The sequence below is a fragment of the Rhincodon typus genome, chromosome 16 (genome assembly GCF_021869965.1).
Source record: "Rhincodon typus isolate 14 chromosome 16, sRhiTyp1.1, whole genome shotgun sequence".
Lineage (NCBI taxonomy): Eukaryota > Metazoa > Chordata > Chondrichthyes > Orectolobiformes > Rhincodontidae > Rhincodon > Rhincodon typus.
This window is the reverse complement of record NC_063347.1, coordinates 18,371,802-18,397,714: the sequence shown is the minus strand read 5'-3', so window position 1 is coordinate 18,397,714 and position 25,913 is coordinate 18,371,802. Positions and strand designations below refer to the sequence as shown.

Sequence of the window (25,913 nt, the reverse complement as noted above, 5' to 3'; positions counted from 1 at the left end):
GCCACATCGGGAGCGGCGGATGCAACAGACCACAGTGGCAGATGTGCAGGTAAACCTCTGTCTGATGTGTAAGGTTTTTTTGGTTCCTTGGAGGGAGGTGTAGGGGCAAGTATAGCACTTCCTGTGGTTGCAGGGAAAGGTGTCTGAAATAAATAGAGAGGAGGGTCCCGACCCGAAACGTCAACTTTCCTGCTCCTCTGATGCTGCCCGGCCTGCTGTGATCCTCCAGCTCCACACTGTGTTATCTCTGACTCCAGCATTAGCAGTTCTCACTATCTCTGAGTAAGTTTATAGGAGATGTAATGGGCAGGTTTTTTACGCAGAGGGTGCTAAGTGCTGTGAATGTGCTACCAAGGGAGGTAGTGGAGGTGGTTACAATTGCAACATTAAGAGGCTTCATGACAGACATGAATAGGCAGGGAATAGAGGGATACGGATCGCATAAAGGCAGAAAGTTTTAGTTTAGTGTGTTGGTGCAGTTTTGGTTGGCCGAAGGGCCTGTTCTTGTACTGTACTGTCCTTTGTTCCTTGTTCATTTGACTGCTTCACTGCTTTTTTGATTTTGAATTCATTTACTGAAGCACGTAAGGATTTTTTCTAAATGCAAGCTGTTTTGATAATAATAACTACACCACAGCTTCCAATTCTGCAGAGTTTAAAATGTGTGTGAAATCAGAACTTACATTCCAGCAACTTGTTAAATGGGCAATGGATATTAGCATGGAGCCAACTTCTGTTCAAAATAGTTTTAGTGTTGTCTGATATCTTTCTAGAGCAGAAGAAAAGAAGAGCCTCCTCCTACTTTTCAGAACTCTTTCAACCTTTGCAAAATGGTATGAGCTCCGCCAAGTCACCTTCAGACATTTCAAGGTAGGATAAAGCATTGTGTTATTTTTCCCACTGGTAAAATTGTATCTTTTAAAAAATGCTTTGTTCAGAAGTTTAAGCACTTTTACTTATGGCTTAAGATTAAATAGAGTGTTTGGAAAAGAACAGTACATTTATAAATTACCATAATATTCAAGGCCTAGTGCTGGAAGCTGGTTCTAGTGTAGATTTATGTAGCTTAGGTGGTACAGACTTGATGGGCTGAAGGATCTTTTCATTACTGCATGATTCTATGATCAGTTGGAAATTCTTTCTCCCGTAGCACGTTGATTTAGAAGATTCATATAATTTTAGATGTGCACAGGCACACAATAGAGGTATGTATAATGTCCTGATACTGTTAGGAGCACGTTGTCAGACTATCTGGCTCTGCACCTTCCATCCTTGTTTTCAAATCACTCTATCTCTGTGCTCCTCACTATCTGTAATTGCCTTTAGACAGCATCGCATCAAGATATCAGCGCACGTCTGATTTTAATTGTTTCACCATTGTCATCTCTGGTTGGTTAAGAAGTTGTGGAATACAGTTCCACTGCCCCTCTACCTCACTTTGTTCTTTTTAAGACATTCCTTAGACCTACCTTTTTGACCAAACTTTTTTGTAATTTAATCTAATGTATCCTTACGTGGTTCAGTGTCATGTATGTTTTAAAATACTGCTGGAACATTTCATGTTAAATGTGCTAAATAAATAAATAAATGATTTTAAGATGCTACAATCTGTGAAGCATTAAAAACTTGAAAGTAGAGAAGCGATCTCAGCATAATCCCAGTGCATACTTCTTTTGTGGAATTATTGGGAAGTTAGTTATGAAACTGTTTTATTTCAATTTTATTCCTTTATTTTCTGAAGGAACAGTATCAGAATATGTGCTGGCTCCAAACTGCAGTGAGAATTTTACTCTATATTTTGAATATTAGTGCAGAATTAAAATGAATGATTTTAGCTCAACTTATATATTGACATGTTTGTAATTCCCGTCTGTTACGAAACATTCATAATGTATAAAGTTAACATAATGTAGGCCATGGAATGAGAATGGATGTAAGTTTGTTAGCAAGGTGATAAATGAATGGTAGGTCATAAGGGTTGTAACTATGATTTAGTAGAATTCCATCTTCTGAGCTGCATGATTGGTTTCTGATGTTCTATTTAAATTAACTCCATTAAAATAATTGGATTACAATCACACTTCTGTGAAGCTGTTTTTTGAAATGGCCTTATGTAAGAAAAGCTCATGTTTTTAGTTTTGTTGCATTACTGTGAAATGATCATGTTAAGGAGAAGCACAGTATATAAAACTACATGCTGTCGCAAATGAGTCAGATGTAGTTCAACAATATATTACAGAGTATTACATTGAAAGTCAAACAGTAATATGTGCAACTTTAATTATACGAAAATAAACATAGGTGACAATTTAGTCAACTTAGTGTAAAATGTCAGAATCTGTTTTTGCAAAAAATTAGTCGAATTTCTTTGGCATGAAATAAAATTAATGCTATTTCTTTGGGATAATGCTCTGTTGAAATAAAGCAATATGTTGTTAAATATAAAAGTGTTGATATGGCACAAGTAACATAATAAAGCTCATGAGTATGATGATATAATAATAAACGAGAAATCGCATTAGAATGCAATATTCTGTCGTAACCACTTAACTGTTTCTGATTGATGCTTAACTATTTTTGTATTAGTATACTCTCCCAAAATATGGTTTTCCAATGGGCAGTCTTCGCAAACAGATGTAACTGTTTGGGTATTCTGCCAAATTGATAGGATTTTCTTCGAGCCGAATCTCAGTCAGACGTTCACGGATATAACTGGAATCTTGGGGCTTGCAAAACGTATTATCCGTAATTGTAGATATATTATTATGCTGGAAGGTGGAAAAGGGTTACAAGAAATGTTAAATAAATATTATTTGAGGTGATTTGGTATTCTGCAATTGTATTAATTACTTGATCCTTTACATATGCCAAAGCTGTATTGTTCTCTGTCAGACATTTTGCCATTAATTAAAATCATAATATTCAAGTTGAGCATGGTGCAAAGATAGACCGTTGATCTCAATACCCAATTCTTTTCCTACTCCTCTCCCTCCAACCGAAAAAAAAGTGAAGAACTAAATACTTTGGCATGGTTTTGTGTGGATTAGAATTGCAGACGTTCTGAATACATTTCAATATAAATTCAAAATTATGAATGTCTTACCTTTGAATAATTTCAGACTTCTCGCATTTTCACTCATTATTCTTTCAAGCCATTTAATAGTATCCTATGCCCGGCCAATGTTCGTATGTTTAATCTGACACTACCTGGTCAGATTCTTTAGGCAACCATCACTTTTCCTGACTCTAATCTGATTTAACACTCTTGCTACGGGACTTGTTCCTGCAGCCCAGTTTTGACCACCTTTTGCCTCATCCTGTACCTTTTATGACAGTGGAGCCTGGCTGTAGTCCAGACCACAAGCAAACATAGAGTTGTATCTGTTAACGCTATCAAAACTTGAGAGTGACTCCTGTGTCTGGCCCTGTCAAACTTAAACCCAGTCTTCAGCATTAGTCTCCATATACAAGACTGTTCTAGTCAATCATTGATATTTTCCTCCGGTATGATTTTGTTGTAACTCTTTCTCTCAGTCTGGAGCTTCCTCCCTTACAGTAGGCTGTTATTTTTTATTAGCTTTATGCCCTTCAACTCCTTGATTGGAGGTCCAAATCAAACTTATCCAAATGTTAGCACTGTTGCATGGCCCATTGCTTGGTTTGTTCAGTATTCCGCTGTCCTGACAACCACTGTAAATAATTAAATTTGCCTATTTATACTAAATTGTCATTTTAACGTGTGTTTTGCTATATCGATTATACATTTGAGTGTTTTTCTGCATAGAGATGCATATTTACAGTTTCTTCCTTTTGAAGGTGTAATTGATCAACTTTATCCAATTGCCTAATTTAAGAATTACTTAGTTTAAAACAGTTCTATATCTGTTTGTTTATAAAGTATTTTTAATATGCATACACATTGTTTCATATAATTTACAGTTTAGACATATAGAATTTATACATGTAGCTTCAATTTAATTTATATATAGATATAATTTTACTGTGCAAGTGACTCACACAACAGTCTCTTTTTTGCTATCCATTGGCAAACTGAGAAGTGCAAATGAAAATACAGTGGAAAAGTTCAAATGAGACTGATCCATTTAATACAATGAGTCAAACTGCCAGGTAATTAATTAATTATATGGAAAGCCCATTGACACTGCAAACAATTTGAGCAATGACAAAATGCTGTTTGTGGAAAGGACTGACAAGGTTTTCAGTATTTCATTTCCAAAGAATGAAATTTTCTCCTGACTCTAGTAGCTCACACTCAGTATGAAATGTAAATAAACTATAATTTGCATAAAATAATATGCAGTTATATTTGATGAATATGGTTATAGATTGTGAGCCTGTCATTTTCTCCTTGGAATGTGATAGTGATTTGTATTTATCGCTGGAAATAATTGCTTAATTATAGAACAGTTTAATCCAAATTAATATTGCGCATTTACTCATACTGTGTCCTCTAAATTGTCTCCATGCAGCCACTAGCTGCCATATACCTTCAAAATCTATATAGCCTATTTCTGTTTAGAGCAAACAAAATCAGTCCGTTGGCGATAACAAAATAAACAGTGAGGAAAAGAAAATAAGCTGGTAGATTATATGGAAATGAAAGGAATATGGAAGCTATAGCTAGAATTCCAATTATTCTTTCATTTTTCTTTCATTTGTTTCACATTTGGATTTGGGGTTCACAAAATAGGGATAGTTGCACTTTTAATTATTTATCTTACAACTGACCTGTAAATGAAGTACACGGATAGTGTCAGGCAGGTTGGCAGGTACTTTGTCCAGCCGATTGAATCCTAGGTAGAGGAATTCAAGCCCAGCCAAGTTCTGGAACAAAATCAGTGGTCATGTTAATTTAGTTTTCTACACATTTCTGAACTGTGAAATCAAATGCTTTCTTGTCATGATGATGCTTTTTAAGAGTGTTGTAAGTTTGAGAGGCTGGAATGAATGAATATTACAAAGGTTCATAATACTGTCCTTTGGTTACTGCTGGAGGTTTGTGATTAACTGTTCCCACCTGTTGCTTTAGTTGTGGGTGAAACATGGTATTTGCTTGGTTACTCTGAGCAAGAACAGTCCTTACTTTAGAAAATCTGCAAATTGTGAAGGTGACCCTGCAATCTGTATCTTTCTAGTTGGCATATTGATCTTGAAGTATGTGCTGCTGCCATACTAGTTACTTGGACAATGTTTTTGTTTGAGTCATTTTGCTTTTCTCATAGATGTCTTTGAATTTTGCAACATCATTTTGAGAAAGCCTGAATCCTCTTTCTAACTACTTTGTACAAAAATACAAGCACTTTGTGTTTGACCAAATAGTGACTTGAATGATAATATCAATAATTGTAAACAATTGTTTCGGAAAATGTTAAAATGCTTCAATTCAGCAAGCTAAACATGTTCTGAGAGTTTTTCAGGAGTTGTCTATTTTTTCTTTTCCTGTGCTAAACAGAAGCCCAAAGAGTGGCAAGACAAGGAAATTTGATAAAGAAGAAATTTTGGATTAGTTAGTTTTGCTTCTATGGTAAAGTGTGAGAATTTCTGACATAGAATGAAAATACTAAGTGTGAGGAGAACTGAGTTAAAAAATACCGATCAGGCTAGATTTAGAAAGTAACTGCTTGTGCTTAATGCATCTAATAAAATTCTTTGAAGAAATAGTGGAGAAAATGCCAAAAGAAGTGCAACATATATGGTTTATAAGGCATGGGGAAGGAGGCGGGGATGGTCAGTCAGTTGGACAGCTGGATTGCAATACAGATTGATGTCAATAGCATGAGTTTATTTCCCACATCAACTGAAGTTCCCAGAAAGGACTCTGCTCAACCCGACTCCTTGTCTGAGGCATAGTGACTCTCGGGTTAATCTTCCACCAGTTGCCTATCCCTAATGAGAGAATAACCCTATGGTCTGGTAGGAATATTTTACTGTTAACTTTTTATGTGGCAATACCAGTAGCATCAACAATGAAAGCAAGAGACACTCGGGCATAGTTTTAGCATCTTTGACTTGTGTTGGCTTGGCCTTTGTCCTTCACATCCATACTTAATCTATGTAGATTTCAGCTTGCTTGAAGAATGGGTATAGCTTGGAAACAGACCTCCTTACTGTGTACAATACCCTGCTCAATAGGTGAATATGTTGGTCGCCATGTGTAATGGTCAGAATTAATTGTTCGGTCCTTGTGATAATATCATATACAAGCGAGAATGCATTTGTCCACAGGAGGCAATAGATGTGAAATAGGTATACAAGGATTCTGAAATAGCACCTAATTTATCTTGACTAGATGGTAGAATCCTGTACATTAGTGTCACAAGGAGATATTGTGTTACTGAAATCCTAGCAGTCTGGCAGAAAAACCATTGGTCCAGTTGAAACCTAACATTTATCTCCTTTTTATTTTTGACCATAGCCTCAATATCTTTATTCATCCATTTTTCCATACTCTTACCAGCCTTACCCTTCACTCAAACAGGAACATAATGCCTGTGAACTCTCGTTATCTTACTTTTGAAGGCCTCCCATTTGCCAGTCATCCCTTGACTTGTGAACAGACTACCCCAATCAACATTTGAAAGTTTTTGTCTTATACCATCAAAATTTGCCTTTGTCCAATTCCATAGAATTCCATAAAATCCATACAGTGTAGAAACAGGCCATTCGGCCTAATGAGTCCTCACCGACCCTCCGAGGAGCATCCCGCGCAGACCCATCCCCCACCCTATCCCTGTAATCCTGCATGTCCCATGGTTAACCCACCTACACCCCTGAACGCTATGGGCACTTTAGAATGGCCAGTCCATCTAGCCTGCACATCTTTGGACTGTGGGAAGAAACCAGAGCATCCGGTGGAAACCCACCCAGATACGGGGAAAACATGCAAACTCCATACAGACAATCGCCCAAGGGTGGGATCGAACCTGAGTCCCTGGTGCTGTGAGGCAGCAGTGCAAACCACTGAGCCACCGTGCTGCCCTAATAGTATTTTTCCAGATCATTTCTTAATTCATAGAATCCCTACAGTGTGGAAGTGGGCCTTCAGCCCATCGAGTACACACCAACCCTCTGAAGAGCATCCTACCCAGACCCACCCCATCTCTGCAACTGTGCACTTCTCTAGAAACTATAGGCAATTTAGCATGACCAATCCACCTAACCTGCAAATCTGTGGATTGTAAAAGGAAACCAGAGTACACGAAGGAAACTCACACGGACACGGGGGAGAATGTGCAAACTCGACACAGACAATTGCCCATGTTTGAAATCAAACCTAGGTCCCTGGGACTGTGAAGCAACAATGTTAACCACAGAGGTACCGTGCCACCCAATAAGAACTTTAACTTTTATACAAGGCCAATCCCTTTCCATAACTATTTTAAAACTAAGAATTATGATCGCTGGTCCCAAAGTGCTCTCCTGCTAACACTTCAGTCACTTGCCCTCCCTTATTTCCCAAGAGAAGGTCAAGTTTCGCTCCTTCTCTAGTTGGTACATCCTCCATATTGTTAAAGAAAGTTTTCTTGAACACATTTAACAAATTCTTCACCATCCAAGCCCTTAATGCCAGGGTAGTCCTAATCTGTGTTCAGGAAGCTAAAATCCCCTACAATCACAACCCTATTATTCTTAGATATATCTGTGATCTCTTTACATATTTGCTCTTCAGTTTCTCACTGACTTTTGAGAGGCCTATAGTACAATCCCATCAAGGCGATCATCCCCTTCTTATTTCTTAGTTCCATTCATGTAGCTTCACTGGATGAATCCCCAAGAATATTCTCTTGAAGTACAGCAGTAATGTGTTCCTTAATCAAAAATGCCACTCCCCCTCCTCTCTTTCCTGCTTTCCTATCAAAACCCTCGATAATTGAGATGCCACTCCTGTCCCTCCATCAGCCATATTTCAGTAATAGCAATGATGTCTCAATCCCATGTTCCCATCCATACCCTGAGTTCATCTGCCTTACCTGTCAGACACCTTGCACTGAAATAAATGCAGTTTAATTCTTCAGAGTTACCTCGTTTTCTGACTTGCTCTTGCCTGATTTTTCTAACTGACTTGCTGTCTTTTAATTCAGAACCATTATAATTTGTCTCTCTGTTCTCACTACTACTTATGTCAAATATCTGCCCCTAGCAGCAGACCTCAGTCACTGATTTATCTGCCGTATTTTCCTATTCCTACTTTGATTAGCACGTGGCACCGGGAGTAATCCAGAGATTACTCATTTTGAGGTTCTGCTTTTTGACCACTACCTAACTTGCTGTATTCACTCTGCAAAGCCTCAAACTTGTCCTTTACTATGTTGTTCTTACCAATATGTACAACAACTTCCAGCTTTTCACTCTCCCGTTTTGACAATATGCTGCAACCTCTTTGAGACATCCTTCATCCTGGCACCAGGGAGGCAACATACTATCCTGACTTCTCGCTCACAGGCACAGAATCTCCTGTCTGTGCCCCTGACAGGAGAGTCCTCTACAACAATTATTCTTTTGAACCTTCACAAACCCTGCTTAACAGAAGATTTATTCTTGGTCCAGAGTTAACAGTAACAGCGGGGATTCAGAGAGGGAAACGGAAGTCCTAAGGGAGGAAGATGACAAAGGCATACAGTTAAAAGTGGAGATGGGAATCAGAGCAGGGGAGAGTACACATTCGAAAGAAAGTTTTACATCATAGGAAAGCATCTAGAGTCATAGAGAAGTACAGCATGGAAACAAACTCATTCATGCTGACCAGATATCCTAAATAAATCTAGTCCCATTTGCCAGCATTTGGCCCATATTCTACTAAACCCTTCCTATTCATAGACCCATCCAGATGCCTTTTAAATGTAATTCTACTAGCCTCCACCACTTCCTCTGGCAGCTCATTCCATACACGCACCACCCTCTGTGTGAAAAGGTTGCCCCTGAGGTTCCTTTTAAATCTTTCCCCTCTCATCTTAAACCCATGCCCTCTAGTTTTAGACACCCTCCACCCTGGGGAAAAGACCTTGTCCATTTACCCTATCCATGCCCTTCATGATTTTATAAACCTCTCTAAGGTCACCCCTCAGCCTCCAACGCTCCAGGGAAAATAGCCCCGGCCTATTCAGCATCTCCCTATAGCTCAAACCCTCTAGCCCTGGCAGCATCCTTGTAAATCTTTTCTGAACCCTTTCAAGTTTCACAACATCCTTCCTTCCTATACAGGAAGACCAGACTGTACACGGTATTCCAAAAGTGGCCTAACCAATGTCCTGTACAGCCACAACATGACCTCCCAACTGCTGCACTTGATGCACTGACCACTACAGTAAAGGCAAGCATACCAAACACTTCCTTCACTATCCTATCTACCTGCGACTCCATTTTCACGGAACTATGAATCCAACGCTCCAAGGTCTCTTTGTTCAGACTAAGCAATTGTTTGGGTTTCTCACCAAACTAGGACATTTCTTTATACTAGGAAATGGGAAATTAAGATTTTCAACTGGGGTAAGTACAACAGAAAGTGAATTATTAAGAGTATGGAGCAGGTCAAAAGTCATTAAATAAAATTAACAGTTAAAACAAGGTACCACCTAGATTCTCAAAGAAGAAATAGAGAGGTTTTTTTTAGGTCATGGATAGGCAATTGAGACTTGTTGCCTTCAATTCCGGCTTCCTACCCCTTGCCCCTGGGCAAAATGTATAGATCTGTGCAATGTATCCATATATAATGAGCTGACATGGACCAGGAGCTATCGCCAATTCGAAGGGTACGACAGGATGAGAACCAATATCAGAAGACTGAATGACCAATCTTCAGTTTGCCGTGTATCAGAGAATAAAAAGTGAGACACGATGCAATACATAAATATCTCATTTCAGTCAGGTACAGTTGAAATTGGAACAGGTGACAGCTGTGAAGCCTGGTATCACATGACTAAATCAGTTGTTTTAATGGAAAAATATTCCTGAAATGTAATGAAAACCAACATTTCCAATACATTCAAGGTTTTAATATTAAGTTGAGTTTTTATGGGGATAGATCTGTTTATTCAATGTGTTTTTTTTTCCCATTTTAAGTAAAGATCAACAATTGTGTGTTAGTTTCTTCCATGAAAAAAGGACTTGAATGTGTTATGTCGATTTTAAAATAAAATGGACTGCAAGTCACTTCATAGGGACTGAAATGTGAAGGAAGTGTCTGTGGCTGCTGGAGCTCAGAAATTCCTCTCTTCAGGGGAATATCACTACAGGTTATCAAAGAGTGCAGATGTGCTGTGGGTCATAAATGTGAGATGGTAGCCACCTCACATGAAGTGAATCTTCGAGAAGCTTATTGTGTGGCCATACAGAAGATTAGGAAGATGCAGAAGTTATTGGGGTGTGTGCTGGTCTCAGACCATGAGTAATCATTGCAGATTGTCGGGAATAATGACACCAGTCCAGACCAAAGTGACTATTTGGCCGTGGAATGCACAGGAGGGAAATGCAGTCATTGTAAGAGACTTAATAGTAGAGAAACAGACGGGCATTTCTGTAACTGTTATTGTGAGTCCTGCATGATATATTTAACCAGGGCATAGGATATCATGGAAGAGGTTGCAGATATTCATCAAAAGGAAAGGGAATGATCCAGATGTTGTGATATACATTGGTATCAACAATACAGGTATTGAGGTCCTACAGACAAAATTACAAGAACTATTCAGGGCATTTAAAGCCTCAATCTTTGAATCTCTAATTATTATCAATACCATATAAAAAGTGACACTAGAAATAAGAAGATAGGGAGAATCAATGTGTAGCTTGAAGCCTGATCCAGGAAGGAGGCCTTCAGATTCTTGGGGCAAAAGAGTTTTCTTCTGGGACAGAAGCCATCTTGTCAAAAGACACAGGTTGAATCTCAATAGGGCTGGTACATTCCCCATTGGGAGGTTTACAAGCTAGCATAATAATGACCATATAACTACTGTCAGTTGTAAAAAAGGAACACTAATCATTCATGTCTTTTAGGGAAGGAAATCCGTTGTCCTTACCTGGTCTGGCCTACGTGTGATCCCCTACCCATAGCAATGGCCTCTGATTTGACCTAGCAAGCCAGTCAGTTGTAATAAACCGCTACAAAGTCAAAAGAAAGTCATGAAACCAGACAGACTAGCTGGCATCAAACAAGGCACTGAAAATGACAATGGCATACATAGCCAGCCAACCCTGCAAATCTTCCTTATGAATATTTGGGGCTTGTGCCAAAATTGGGTGAGCTGTCCCATAAATTAGTCAAGCATCAATCATTATCTTCATGGAATCATTAATTAAAGACAATGTCCCAACCACCACCATGACCACCCTGGACAGATCCACCTGAGATGATGGCACAATAGTGTACATTTGGGAAAGAGTAGCCTTTAGACCTCTCAACTTTGACTGAACCCCATGAAATCTCATGGCATTAAGTAATGGGCAAGGCCAGCCTCCTGCTCATTACCATCAATCCTCCAGCCCTCAGGAGGCTGATGAAACAGTATTGTTCTGTGTGGAATACCACTTGGAGGAAGCACTGTGGGTGGCAAGGGCACAAAATGTAAGTTTGGATGGGAGACGTCAATGTCCATCGCCAGAGTAGTTTGGCAGAACCACTGCTGAGTGATCTTGGCGAATCCTAAAGGACTTCGACTGGTCTGCAGCGGGTGGTGAGGGAACCAACAAGAGAGAAACATCTATTTGACCACATCCTCACCAATCTACCAGTTATAAACATGTCTTTCCATCTCAGCAGTAGACATGACTACCTCACAGTCCTCTTGGAGACAAGTTACTGTCTTCACACTGAGAATACCCTTCATTGCGTAGCAATACTACCATTCTAAATGGTATGAACTTCGAATAGAATTAACAACTCAACTCTGCATTTATGAGGTGCTGTGGGTCATTAGAATTTTTATCAACTACAACCTGTAACCTCCTCTCATCCCCTCTTTCTACCAGCAAGCTGGGTGATCAACCCTGGTATAGTGAAGAGTGCAGGATGACTCGCTAGGAGTGGAATTAGACATACCTAAAAATGAGGTGCCACCCTGGTGAAGCTACAACACAGGACAATTTGCATGCCAAACATTGGAAGAAGCATGCAATAGACATGGTAAGTGGTCCCACAACCAATGCCTAATCTGTGTAGTTTTATCACAACCAGTCATGAATGATGAAGACAACAACACAAGGGCAACAGATGCATGGGAACAACATCACCTGCAATTTGCCCTCCAAGCTACAGCACCATCCAGACGTGGAATATATCATCATTCCTTCAGTGTCTGTAGGTAAAATTCCTGGAACTCCCTCCCAAATCACTTTGTGGGTGTACCGACAGCAAATGGTTTGCAGCTCACGGCCACTTCTCAAGGGCAACTAAAAATGGGCAATAAATGCCAGCCCAGCCAACGATGCCCACATCCTATGAATTAATTTTTAAAAAACAACTCACTGGGGTGGACACCTCAAAAATGTCCTCGATGATGAGTGAGCCCAGCACATCAGTGCAAAAGACAAGGCTAACGTTCCTTCATCTATCTTCGACCAGAAATGTTGACTTAATGATCCTTCTTGATCTCCTCCGGATGTTCCCAGCGTCATAGTTGCCAGTGTTCAATCAATTCAATTCACTGCATGTGATATCAAGAGATAGCTGAAGGCACTAAATACTGCAAAGGCTGTGGACCCTGACAACATTCCAGCAATAGTACTGAGGAGTTGTGCTCCATAACTAGCGGTCCCCTTCAAGCTGTTCCAATTAGGCTGCAATGCTGGCATTACCCAACAATGTGGAGAATGCGCAAGGATGTCTTCTGCACATAAAAAAAGAGGACACAGCCAACTCGGCCAATTACTGCCCTATCAGTCTTCTTGATGATCAGCAAAGTGATGGAAGGAATTGTTGACTGTGCGATCAGATTGCACTTGCAAAGGAATAACCTGTTCAGTTTGTATTCCGCCAGGCCACTCGGCTTCTGACCTCTTTACTGCCTTGGCCTAGGGTCCAAATATGGACAAGAAAACTGAAGTGAGTGTGACTGCCCTTGACATTCATGGCGGTATTTGAAAGAGTATGACATCGAGGACCTAACAAAACTGGATTCAGATAGAATCTGATAGAATCTGAATCCAGTGCACTGGGGAGAGATTGGAGAGACAAAATCTGGAGAGATTGGTGTGACTGCAGCTGGAGGACTGTGTACAGTGCTGGTCACTATACTTATGGGCAGATGTTAACATGTTGAAAGCTGTTCAGAGAAAGTTTACTAGACCATTACTTGGAATGAGTGGATTGCTTTTTGAGGAAAGAATGGACAGGTTAGGCCTGTATCCTTTGGAGTTCAGAAGAGCCAGAGGTGACTTAATTGAAACATACAAGTTCCTGAGTGGACTTAACTATAAGGATATTGAAAGGATAGTTCATCTTATGGGTGGATCTAGAACTAGAGGTCGTAGTTTTAAAATATCCATTTTTAAAAAATGCATTTAAAACGGAGATGAGAGAACATTTTTCAGAGGGTTGTGGTTCTTTGGAATTCCCTTCCTTAACAGGCGGTGGATGCAAAGTCTTGCAGTATTTTAAGGCAGAGATCAATAGATTCTTGATTACCAAGAGAGATATTATCGGGGATATGCAGGAACGTAGAACTGAGAGTAAAATCAGATTAGCCATGATCTTATTGAATGGTGGGACATACTCGAAAGGCAAAATAATTTACTCATGTTCCCTGTTCATATATTTGTAATTTTCTGTACATTTGGGGAATATTCCAGAAGATCAGAAAATGGCAATTGCGACACCCTCACTTATGTAAATCCCATAACACTTCATGACTACATGTTGACTATCAGTGGAGCGTAATGTTTTATAAACTGTAATAATAGAAAATAATCACCAGGCTCTTGTACAGATCAATTAAGGGAGCTTGCACAAATTTGTAATAGGCACATCTAGCTTGACTAAGCTGTTTGAATTTTGTGATGAAGTGACAGAGTGGATTGATGAATGTAATGAACATTGTCAAATGCTTACTTAAAAACGAAGAGATAATGTTGCTCATTGAATAAGAGGGTCACTGTCAAATAGTAATGTTAGGTTAAGGACAGATAACAGCAGGCTGGTGTAAATGGTTTTTCTTCACATTGGAGGATGTTAAACAATAGTGCATTCCAAGGTTCGCTGTTGGAACCACTTTTTTTTTTGATATGCTTGAATGATGTAGATATTGGAATACGGAGTGAATTTTCAAATTTTGACAATAGTATTAAATTCAAAGACATGGCAAACTTTGGAGATAATACCAGTTGACTGCAAAAGGATATACAGTTGACTGCAAAAGGACATAGGTTAGCAGAATAGGCAGACAAGTGACTTATGGAATTTAATACATGTAATTTTGAGGAGATAGATTTTGGCAGAAGGAAATAGATAAAGCAATAAAGACTTTAATGGCACAGCTGTAAAGAGTTTACAGTGGCACACTCTTGGGGTCCGTATGCGTATATCCTTAAAGCATTGAGAGAGTCGTTAGCAAATTGTATGGGACCTTGAGATTCATAAATAGAGGTGCTGTGTATAAAAACAGGCAGTTGTACTAAACCAGTAGAAAGCTCTGATTGGAACCAGAACTAGAGTATTGCACCCAGTTCTTGTCACCACACTTTGAAGAAGGATTTGAGGTTGTAGACAAAATGTTCAGAATTGTTCCAAGGATGAGGATGTTTTGAGCTGCAAAGCTAAATTGGAGCAAAAATAATTGAAAGGAGATTTGATTGAATAATACATGATTATGACCGTTTTAGACGAGGTAGAAAAGCTGTCCCTTTAGCTGATGACTCAGACAATTTGATTAGATTTTAGATCACGTGGGATTGAGGGTGAGCTTGCCAGTTGGATACAAAATTGGCTTAATGGCTGGAGACTGAGAATGATAATGGAGGCTTGTTTTTAGGACTGAAGGCCTGTCAACAGTGGTGTTCCACAGAGATCGGCACTGTGTCCGCTTTTTAATGTCATTTATATAAATGATCGAGATGAGAATGAAGAAGGCGTGGTTAGTAAGTTTGCGGATGACACTAAAATTGGTGGTCTCGTGCTCAGTGAAGAAGATTATCTGAGATTACAAAGAGATCTTGATCAGTTGGGTCAATGGGCTGAAGAGTGGCAGGTGAAGTTTAATTTGGATAAATGCGAGGTATTGCATTTTGGTAAAACAAACAAGGGCAGGACTTGTACAATTAGAAGTAGGGCTGTGGTAGTGTAGTAGAACAGAGAGACCTAGGAGTTCAGTTACCTAATTCTTTGAAGTTTGCATCACATAAAGACAGGGTGGTTAAGAAGGTGTTTAGCACACTTGCTTTCATTGCTCAGACCTTTAAATACAGGAGCTGGGACGTCATGTTGAGGTTGTACTGGATGTTGGTGAGGCCTCTTCTGGAGTACTGTGTCCAACTGATTCTGGTCACACTGTTTCGGAAGGATATTATTAAACTGGAGAGGGTTCAGAAGAGATTTACCAAGATACTGCCAGGCATAGAGGGTTTGAGTTATAATCAGAGGTTGGATAGGCTGGGACATTTTTCCACTGAAACGTTGGAGATTGAGGGGTGACATTAGAAGTTTATAAAATCATAAGAGGTGTGAATGAGGTTAGTGGCAGGTGTTTTTTCCCCAGTTGAATAGTTTTAAGACTCGGGTGGCATATTTTTGAAGTGAGAGAAGAAAGATTTAAAAAAAGACATGAGGGGCAATTTTTTACACAGCGTAGTTCATGTGTGGAATGAAGTTCCAGAGGAAGTGGTGGATGCGGGTACAGTTACAATGGTCAAAATTCATTTGGATGAGTACATGAATTAGGAATGTTTGGAGGGATATGTGCTAAGTGCAGGTGGGGGAGACTAGTTTAGTTAGGTCCAACCAGTCCATGCTGAACATAATCCCAAAGGGTCTGTTTCTGTGCTGTATGACTCAGTGACTCTAGATACGTTTTGTAGCTAAGAGGCAAGAAATGCAGAAGAGTGACGAAGAAGAATTTTTTTTACATAAGTGGTCATAACTTTGAAGTCACTGCTTAGGAGGCTGACGAAAGCAGAAGTGATTAGTGACCTAAATGGAAATTGGGTGGGTATTTGAGAGTAATAAATTTTCAGGGCAATAGGGATATAATAAAGGAATTGGAGTGATAGGATTGCTGTACAGAGAGTTGTATGGACATGATCAAATGAATGGTTTGCTGTGCTGTAATGTCTCTAAGATAATGCCTAAAAATTGTTTTCCTAACTTGCACAGAATATTGAAACTGGATCAAAAAGCATGTTATCAAAAGATTACCTTAAAAGCATTGCGTTTAATTCCATTGCTTTTAATACGGTTGTGTTGTGCAGCAAGAGTTCTGAGTTTTGGAGGCAAGGCAGGCAGACGGAGCAGTTTATTTTCAGAAAGCGTCAGGTGCTCCAGATTTGGCAGCTGTGAGAACGCTTTATCTTCTATTTCAGTAATCAAGTTTCCAGTCAAATCGATCCTCCTCAGAGTTGCTTTATTTAGGATTGAACAGACAGTTACATTATTTATTGGTATCTGTCAGTCGTACTCTGCTCAGCAGGATTGTTTTTCCTAAAAGAATAAGCTTCTGACACAACAATATAAGGCACAGTGGGTTTGGTCTGTACTTTGCCAAAAACTGAGTATGAGTTGTTGGCCTAGGAAGGTGCATTTATAACAAGGCCAAACAAGGTGAGTATCAACCCGCAAATCCTTGCAATATGTACGTACCCATGATAGTGGGTAAGAGTATGAGTGATTCCTTGTCGCCTTTATGAGGGAAAGAAATTGGAGCTTCTACCATCACTATTCAAAGTTCCTGAGCACAACATGCAAATAAACATGGATGTTGTTCTGGCAGCTTTCTATCTCATGAGCAGTAATACACCCCTACACTTTCAATGCCTTGCTTCCGTTTCTCTTTTGTATTATTGTATTATTTTTCTTCTTGAGCTTCTTAGAAGTAAACACAGGTACAATTCCTGTTTCAGTAGATGTGAAGCTGGAAAAGCACAGCAGGTCAGACAGTATCTGAGGAGCAGGAAAGTCCCTGTTTCAGGCCAAAACCCTTCTTCAGACCTGATGAATGGTTTTAGCCCGAAACATTGACTTTTCTGCTCGGATGCTGTCAGACCTGCTGTGCTTTTCCAGCCTCAATCTATTGACTCTGGCTTCCAGCACCTGCAGTCATTACTGTCTACAATTCCTGTTTGACTAAAATAGACCACTGAATAGATACATCTCATTAACCTCTGTTGAGAAAACGTTGCTAAGATGCAGAGCTCATTGACTCCAAGTGTTTTTATGGATCCTGCTCAAATTTGACCAGTTCGAACAAACCAACTTTGCCAGCATTGATGATCCTTCTACTGGTTGACCAGTCAGAATCACCTAATCCTTGATGGCAGTGGGTTGCAAGTTGAATGGTAAATGCCCCATTCTTAGTAATTGATCTGTCTATCCCCTCTTACCCATCCAGTCTTAGAAAATAGCTGTGTTGGCTGGTCAACAAAAAAAGGTGTTGTGAAACAGATCTACTCAGCTTGAGCGATTTGCCAATTAGCTCCAATTGTTGAGTAACAGAAGTGACATCTTGGAAGAAACTTGATCCTGCTTAATGTCCTCCTGTTCCACTTGCTGCTGCTATCACTGTCTCGTTCAAAGAAGATCATCTCTACTTTGATATTAGACAATTGGTAAGCGTGTATTTAAGCCTTCATTCTTCAGGCAGCAGGTACAAGGAACTCCTTAAAATTGGTGTGGCAGACTAGAAAGCACAATGTATGACAAATGGTGAGAATGAATTATTCCTGATTAAAGTATTTACATAAAAAGTTATTCAACAGCTACAGCTGTATTTCTTCAGTATCCCTTTGCAATCCTGAGAGGTGAATTCTGAATCTTTCAGTGTGCGGTTTCATACAGGATCTCCAAGTCACTCTCCTGTAGTTCTCCCAAGTCTGCATTTCTTCATCACTTAAATGACTGTTTTTGGAAGAATAGCTACAACAGCCACTTGGAGTTTCTAATCATGTAATTTAAATGCTGTAGTCAACCATAACTATTTAGTTGGTGTGCACATGTAAGGCCTATTACAAAGGGCACACCTGCTGTCAGATTATTTCGCCTCCATGGTGCTTGTTGTGCAGATCAGAGTTTTCTCTTTCTGTGACTTGAATTTTCTTTTTGCCTGAATGCTTGCACTTTGGTGAAAGGAAATGTCAAAATTGTATGGTTGGTTATAAACCATGAAAAAAATGTTTGGATATGTTGTTTAAGCAGCAACATGCATTAGAACCTTGCTGAGATTGAAGATTGAGAAAGATTTTGCCCCTTGTTCAATGTGATTCCAAAAGGTTCTGTCTAGTTGACATCTGCCAGGATCCCAGCTAGTAGTAGGAGTGAACATTTGGGATAATCATCCTTTGTGCTTCCACTAAGTTGCTAATACATTTCTCTCTTAAGCTGTCAAAAGTTGTAGCACTTTACTTATAATTCTCTTTAACATACTCATCTATTATTTAAACCAATATTGGCAATATCTATGAAAAATAGTGCCAGGATTTTATCAGAAATGTCTATAATTGATGAAAATATTGAATCGATGAGTGAATATGAATACTTTTACTCTACTACTCTCTAAAGAACATTGAGTTGCTCTTTCTATTCCTTTGTAGATTTTGGCACTGGAACACGTTTTCTGAATGAAATCCAAAATACTGTCATGCACTCCAATAGCTTTCTGCTTTCGTTTTTGAGCACCAAACCAAAAGACATAAGGAAATCAGTGGAAAAAATCTAAGTGGATTTCCCTGACCCTTGCAGTGATATATGATAAAGCCATAACCTCAGGAGAGAAAAATTATTTATTTTTTCCCCTTTCTGATTACATTTCAGGTTTTTAAAGTGCCCAGTATTTATGCTACAGGAACCCTAAGTCACGCTTTAAGAGCTCACTAACAATTAAATTCTTCTGGCTTTTGGTCCCACCAGAATCTCTTTATGATTATTTTTGTCAACAGCAGTAAGCTTTCAGAAAATTGTTATAGAGTCAAAGAAATTTATTTTTCCTTTCTATCAACATGGCAAGATTTCCTAAAGGATTAAATCTTTATGGTGCAATCAAAACAAAAGACCACAATGTACTCACGGAAATCAGCAAAATCTTTTACAGTGACCTTTTTAATCTGATTAAAGCGTGCATAAAGGTATGATGTCTCTTTTGGCAGCATTGGAATGGCATCAATGTTGGTCTCATCACAATACACAGAACCAGTTAGGCAAACACACAAAAGGCAAGTTGGCATATCTGAAATGTAGAAAATTTATATTAGTAGGACTTTGATCACATGAATGCAATACAATTCATTTCAGTAGCCACTTTGACACATTGTCTGTGAGACCTGATCTGCTTCTAGATTCTTTCTGATCATGTGTCTGATCAGAGTTCTTTGATTTGATCTGCAGCCACTTCCTCAGGTCTGTGGAGGATTGAAGAGTCTAATAAAGATTGTTATAACTGCTATTGTCAGCATTCTAGAAATTAATTCATATTGTAACAACCTGTATACTTTCAATGCCTTCATCTTTGGAATGCATATGTTATAAAATTGGGCAAATCAATCTGCAAGATTGAGATTTGTGAAATTATGATATTTTTATTATTGTTAGTATAACAAAAGGCAAATCCACCTTCGAAAAGATTCTGATGAGGAAACTGTGTACTTGGCTATGTGCCAAATTCAGTTCCAACACTGGCTGTATGGAATAATGTATCTCACTTGAACTTTAGTGTTATGTCAGAAAGTATGATGTTTTTCAGAAAACAAATTTGGACAAAAAAACAAAGTGTAAATGAAAGAAGAATTCCAATTGTGCATCAAGCTTTTGAGGCAACTGTAGGAATTTGATTTTTTTTTAAAATCTATTGTAAATGTAATTTCAGTCTAACCAACGATTAAAATGTTATTTTACATTCATGCAAGTAGAATTGAAAAGTATAAGTTAGCAACTTTGTTCACCAGAAAAGCTTACATTATAAGTGTTATTATTTTTTTGAAATGTAGAGAAATAACTTCTCAATGAAATCAATCGCAAGTTAAAACAGTGTCATCTAATTGTCTGCCTTTTCTTACTTGCAACTGTACTGATTCCTGCAAGGGTATTATTTAAACGAAATAGCTACATATGAAGTAACAGAGAGAAAATAAGTTCATACGAACCAACGGGTGGACCTTCTGCTTCTGGTTCTTCTGTTGGAGACCTGATAAACCGTAAATGTTCTATTTCATGGTTTGTGTCGGCATCACCAAATGTGGGAATGGCCTTTTCTTCTAGCTTTCAATAAAAAAAAGATTTGTTTGTTTTTGATCAAATTTGCAATTCTGTTTTGCGTATGTGTCCAATTACGCCAATAACAGGCTGCATGCTGATTATACCCTAAACACCACAGCATGTTCCCTCTTAAAATTTTGGAGAAGATTTGTAGCTCAGGTTGCGGATGAGATTGTAGACATGCTCGCTGAGCCAGTGGGTTTGGTCGCAAATTTTTTGTCACCCTGCTAGGTAACATCAATTGTGTGCCTTCAGTGAAGTGTCAGTGTTTTATCCTGCTTGTTATTTATATGCATCGGTTTGCTGGAGTGGTTGGTATTACTTCTGGTTTTATTTCTCAGTGGTTTGTACGCAAGGCCTAATTCAATGTGCTTGTTGATGGAGTTCCGGTTGGAATACCAGGCCTCCAGGAATTCCCTGGTGTGTCTCTGTTCAGCTTGTGCGATTATGGATGTGTTGTCCCAGTCAAATTCGTGTCCAAAAGTAACTTTGGGTCCGATATGTAGATGACCCCTTTGTGATTATTAAACACACAAAACTAGAAGAAACCCACCGACACACAAACAACATCGTCACTGGGATAAAATTCACAAAAGAAGAGGAGAACAACTGACTACCCTTCCTGGACATAATGGTGCAATGCAAAAACAACGGGGAACTCCAGACTAGTGTATACAGAAAGACCACACATATGGACCATATACTCCATTACACTAGCCCACAAATGGAGCTGCATCAGAATATTATTTAAATGAACCACAATGCATTGCAGCAACCTGGAACTGCGCAAAGTAGAACAGGAGCAGAGTCTTCAAAAGAAATGGATACCCGAAAAACACAATTTGCCATTACCTCCAAGACAAACCACAACAAGAAGACACAATACGACCAGACTCACTAATCCCCCTGTCAGACATCAAGGACATTTCAGAGATGATCACAAGACTATTCAGACCCCGAGGTATCAGAGTAGCCCACAAACCCGACAACCACCCTACGACAGCTACTGACAAATGTAAAGGATCCCATACCCAAAACCAGCAAAACTGGGGTAATATATAAAATACCATGCAAGGCCTGTGAGTAACACTACACAGGCCAAACTGGAAGAAAATTGACAATACAGATACATGAACACCAACTAGCCACCAAGAAACGTGACCAATTCTCACTTGTCTCACTACGCACGGTCAGCGAGGGGCACGAATTCGACTGGGACAACACATCCATAATCATACAAGCTGAACAATGACACGCCAAGAATTCCTGGAGGCCTGGTATTCCAACCAGAACTCCACCAACAAACAAGTTGAATTATACACTGTGCACAAACCACTCAGAAACAAAACCAGAAGTAATACCAATTACCCCAGCAGACCAACGCAAATAGATAACAAGCGGGACAGAACACCGTCGCTTCACCAGAGGCGCATTGAATATGTTACCTAGCAGGGTGACAAAACGTTTGGAGCCAAACCCATTGGCTCAGCAAGCATGTCTACAACCTCATGTTCCCTCTGTAAATCCATTTCGTGTTTTGTTACTGTTTGTCTGTACCACTGTCACAGAGATTATACATTATACACTAAGTCCTGTGATGTCACAGTCCATTCTGCATAATTATCTTCTTTGTTATTATTTTCTTTCTATTGTGTAACTAATCATGTAATTGTTTTAAGTTTCAAGTAATAAATGTTCTTGTTTTCATCAGTCCTTTGAGTATAGGAGTTGGGAAGTCATGTTGAGGTTGTACGGGAAATTGGTGAGGCCAGTTCTGGTGGTCCAGTTATAGAAAGCATATTATTAAGCTGGAGGGGGTTCAGAAGAGATTTACCAGGATTTTGCCAAGTATGGAAGGTTTGAGTTATAAAGAAAGACTGGATAGGCTGGGATGTTTTTCACTGGAGTGTAGTAGGCTGAGAGGCGACCTGATACAAGTTTATAAAATAATGAAAGGTTTAGATAGGGTTAATGTAGTTGTCTTTTCCCTTGGATGGGGGATTTCAAGACTAGGGGGCACAATTTTAAACTGAGAGGAGAGAGATTGAAAACAAACATGAGGGGTAAATTTTTTTACACAAAGGGTGGTTCGTGTGTGGAATGAACTTCCTGAAGAAGTGGTGGACGTGGGTACGATAATAAAGTTTAAAAGACATTTGGATAAGAACGTAGGAAAGGTTTGGAGGGATATGGGCCAGGAGCAAGCTGGTGGGAATAGTTTAGTTTGGGATTATGTTCGGCATGGACTGGTTGGATCAAAGGATCCGTTTCCGTGCTGTGTGACTCTGTGAATTTATGACCCTAAGGACCTGTCTCCTGGGCTATTGGTCATATTGACTTTCATGACACTACTCACTGAGGCTTAGATTACACCTTAGTTTGCTCCTGATTTCCCTGTCTCAATGACTAAGTTCTGCCTTGTCCGTTGCGGAGCAGATAAGGTAACAAAACACATTACCAAGCTTCATGTATTAATGTGAGATCATTTGAATCATCATTTTGGGATTGAGAGACATAATAGTGAAAAATAATCTCCATATTAATAGATCTAGCAACACCACAGAATTTGAAGATTGTTTCTTTTGGCAACATTAACATTTCTTCTTGAGATTTCTAAGGCAGCTGCTGAACTTGCTGGGACAGTGCAAAATTTCTACCAACTGTGATGATTTCAGTGTTGCACAGCATCTGAGTGCAGCACTGTTTAGATTATTCCACATTTTTGTCATTAATAAGATAGGCTGAAACAATGTAAGCAAGATGTAGAATGAGTGGTTGTATTATGAATCAGCTACAAAATCAATAAAAACATTGCACAAGTACTAATAGCATGCTTGTTATCTGTGCCAGAGAAAGTGTGCTTCAAGTTGTTTTGCTACTTGGGTCTTAACCGATGAACAGAAAAATGAGACAGGAAAGAAATCAAAGAATTTGAAGACACAGTTTGAACCCTATGGTATGTGTTCAACATCAGAGTTCAGGGGAGTCGGAGAATGTTGTTCGGTATGCGGTACTGACACATCTAGTTGAATCCTAAGAGTTTGGACAAATACAAAAATGTTCTCATTGTAGGTAGGATTGTCTTAAATACAAGAGATCCTGTTGTGAAAGCACATCTACTGAGAGAGGAGAAACTTACTCTCAAGAAAGTTATTACGTGTGGAGAAGCTCTAAGGTGTCCTTCATCAGCTAGTGCATATTAATAGGTGAACCAATGAGATTTGGACAATGGTTAAACATATTCTAAACTGAATGGGAATAACAGAATGGAAAATAAGTTTTTTTTGTTGCAAAAAGATCAGCAGAAAGATCAAGGCCAGGGGACATGACTTAAATATTGTGGAGAACACCTCATAAAATAAAAGAAAGCATGTTCAGCATGGGGAAAGCATATCCCTTGCTGCAAGAAATTAAATCACTGTGCACACAAGTGTTTCACTAGAAAATACAAAAGTGAAACTATGGAGATAGCTGCTGGAGAGATGCCAGCTGATGATTCAAACAAATCGCTCTACACCATACGACAGTTTGGCATTGTCAGGTCCAAAGGTGATAAATGATTTGTGACTATTAGGGACATCTGCAGAACATTCAGACAATGTGAAAGATTAGATAGGCATCAGTGCATTGCACAATATCAAGTATTTCATAGAAGGCTAAACATAAAAGAGAAAAGGCACATTAATTCAGATGGAGATGATGGGTCTATTAAGAATTTCAAGTAAAACTTCATCTAGAAAATGGATAAAATGTTGAATTTGCACAGCACATATGTTGAAGATATAGCTGGGAGAGAGAAAGAATAAAATATTCCAACTGGGTAAATGAAGTTGGGTGGTACTATAGAACAGTTCTTGTGACAGAAATTACATGTGATTCTGAAGCTTGGGTCATTCTTGAACGAATTGGCTTTGATTCACAAAATGAATGACATGACCTGTTTTATTGAAGCGTTAAAAAGAATGAATAATGGAAATATTAATATTGCACTCAAACTAAATTAAACAAATCATTATTACAGGGTATATTACCAGGGATTCATTATGTGAACTACATTTTTTTTGTTATGGAGGAGATAACATAGCATTTGTTGATGGGTATCATAATTCAGAAAGTCACTAATTCTGATTGAGGCCATTGTGTATATGCCATCTCTCCTTGAGGTGCTTGCCTTTACTAAGTACCCAGAAAGCTTAATAGTTTTGTTCTTTCACTCAATACATGATATTGAAGCTATATGTAACTATTTCACCTCCTGCAGAAGAATGTCTAGTTAAAAATGGCTTGGTGACTAAAGATAAGATTGCTGAGTAGAATATTAAAATACATAATTGTCTGAGACTCTGTGCCTTCTTTTCTAATCTTTTGAAAAGAATCAAGTTAAAAATATATTTTTAGGGTTTTTAATATTTATTATCTGTCCATGTTATTATGTTTCGATATTTTCTGTTTGCAATGTTAATGAATCAGTTGGGGATAGATACAATTATCACCTAAAAATATTGAAACAAAAATAGTTTGATTGCTGTGTTATTTTAGCACAGAAATTCTTTATAATCTTAAACAAAGGCTCATGAATTATTCCAATAGCTTATTTATGCTCATAAACAAACTTAGCACCTATTGTATGCAAGGGACTTGATAAAAGCACATGGATGTGTCTTATTAAAGAGACTATCAGCTATTGGAACTCATTTAATTCATTCAATTAGTAGAACAAGGGATTAAGTATTGTATAACTTTATGTGCATTTATACCATTGAATGATCAGTCATTGGTAGATGGCTAATTTTCAGAACTTTCTCACTGAGTCACTCTGACAAATTAATTTGTAAATGTATTATTATGTACCATTTTATAGCTTTCTGGTTTTGCTGTCTTTCGTAATTCCTTTCTTAAGGGCAGACTTTACATTATAATTTCATTCAGTCACTCTTTGAAGCATCTTGTTATTCATGAACTTAGTAAATAATTTCAAAGCAATTATATTTAATTTTGCAATTCAAACTCAGTTAATCTTTTATATCTACTTTATCAGCATCTTAAGATTCTAGATGTCCTCCTGCACTTGTGATTAAATGCATGATACTATTAATGTCATTACTGCTGGTTTCATGTGTTATCTTCATATGAATTTCAAATTTAAATGAGAGTTTCTTATAAAATATGATTAAATTTGGTAGGCAAATAATGAATGTTAAACCACATTACCTTTGCTTGTTTTATTTCTTGTGGCTCATCTTCATATTCGTAACTTGTGCCTGCACCAAACGATTCCACTTCCAAATCATGTACGAGAAATTTATCTTCCTTGTTAGCTGGTGCAGTGAATACTAGTTCTCCAAATATGAATACAAAAACTATAGGGCACACACAATTCATTTTGGATGGAAGACCAAGAAAAATAAGTTCTGAGAAAATTTGAAAAGCTCGAATACTGGATCGAACAGTGCCTTGCTGCCTAGGCGTAGAACTGTCAAATTGGTATTTAAAGCTTTCACCAGCTGTT

The 25,913-nt window shown here is 38.6% G+C and overlaps 1 protein-coding gene across 1 annotated transcript; it reads right to left on the bottom strand.

The window, feature by feature from the left end:
- Positions 1-197: 197 nt before the first annotated feature.
- On the bottom strand, positions 198-25,913 carry ogna (osteoglycin, paralog a). The gene is made up of 6 exons (XM_020521684.2): positions 25,616-25,913; positions 20,293-20,407; positions 19,221-19,379; positions 16,361-16,563; positions 4,750-4,845; positions 198-2,768 (listed from the first exon to the last, which is right to left on the bottom strand). Exons 1-6 carry the CDS (start codon positions 25,784-25,786, stop codon positions 2,583-2,585), a joined length of 930 nt encoding a protein of 309 aa, XP_020377273.1. The 5' UTR covers positions 25,787-25,913; the 3' UTR covers positions 198-2,582.

What these genes read in the sequence shown, in the direction of transcription:
- ogna (XM_020521684.2), bottom strand. Translation starts at nt 25,786, where the DNA reads ATGAATTGTGTGTGCCCTATAGTTTTTGTATTCATATTTGGAGAACTA. An exon ending in AAGAAATAAAACAAGCAAAG is followed by an intron (nt 20,408 to 25,615) that starts GTAATGTGGTTT and finishes TTTTATTGAAAG; the next exon opens with CTAGAAGAAAAGGCCATTCC. An exon ending in AAAAGATTTTGCTGATTTCC is followed by an intron (nt 16,564 to 19,220) that starts GTGAGTACATTG and finishes TCCTAAATAAAG; the next exon opens with CAACTCTGAGGAGGATCGAT.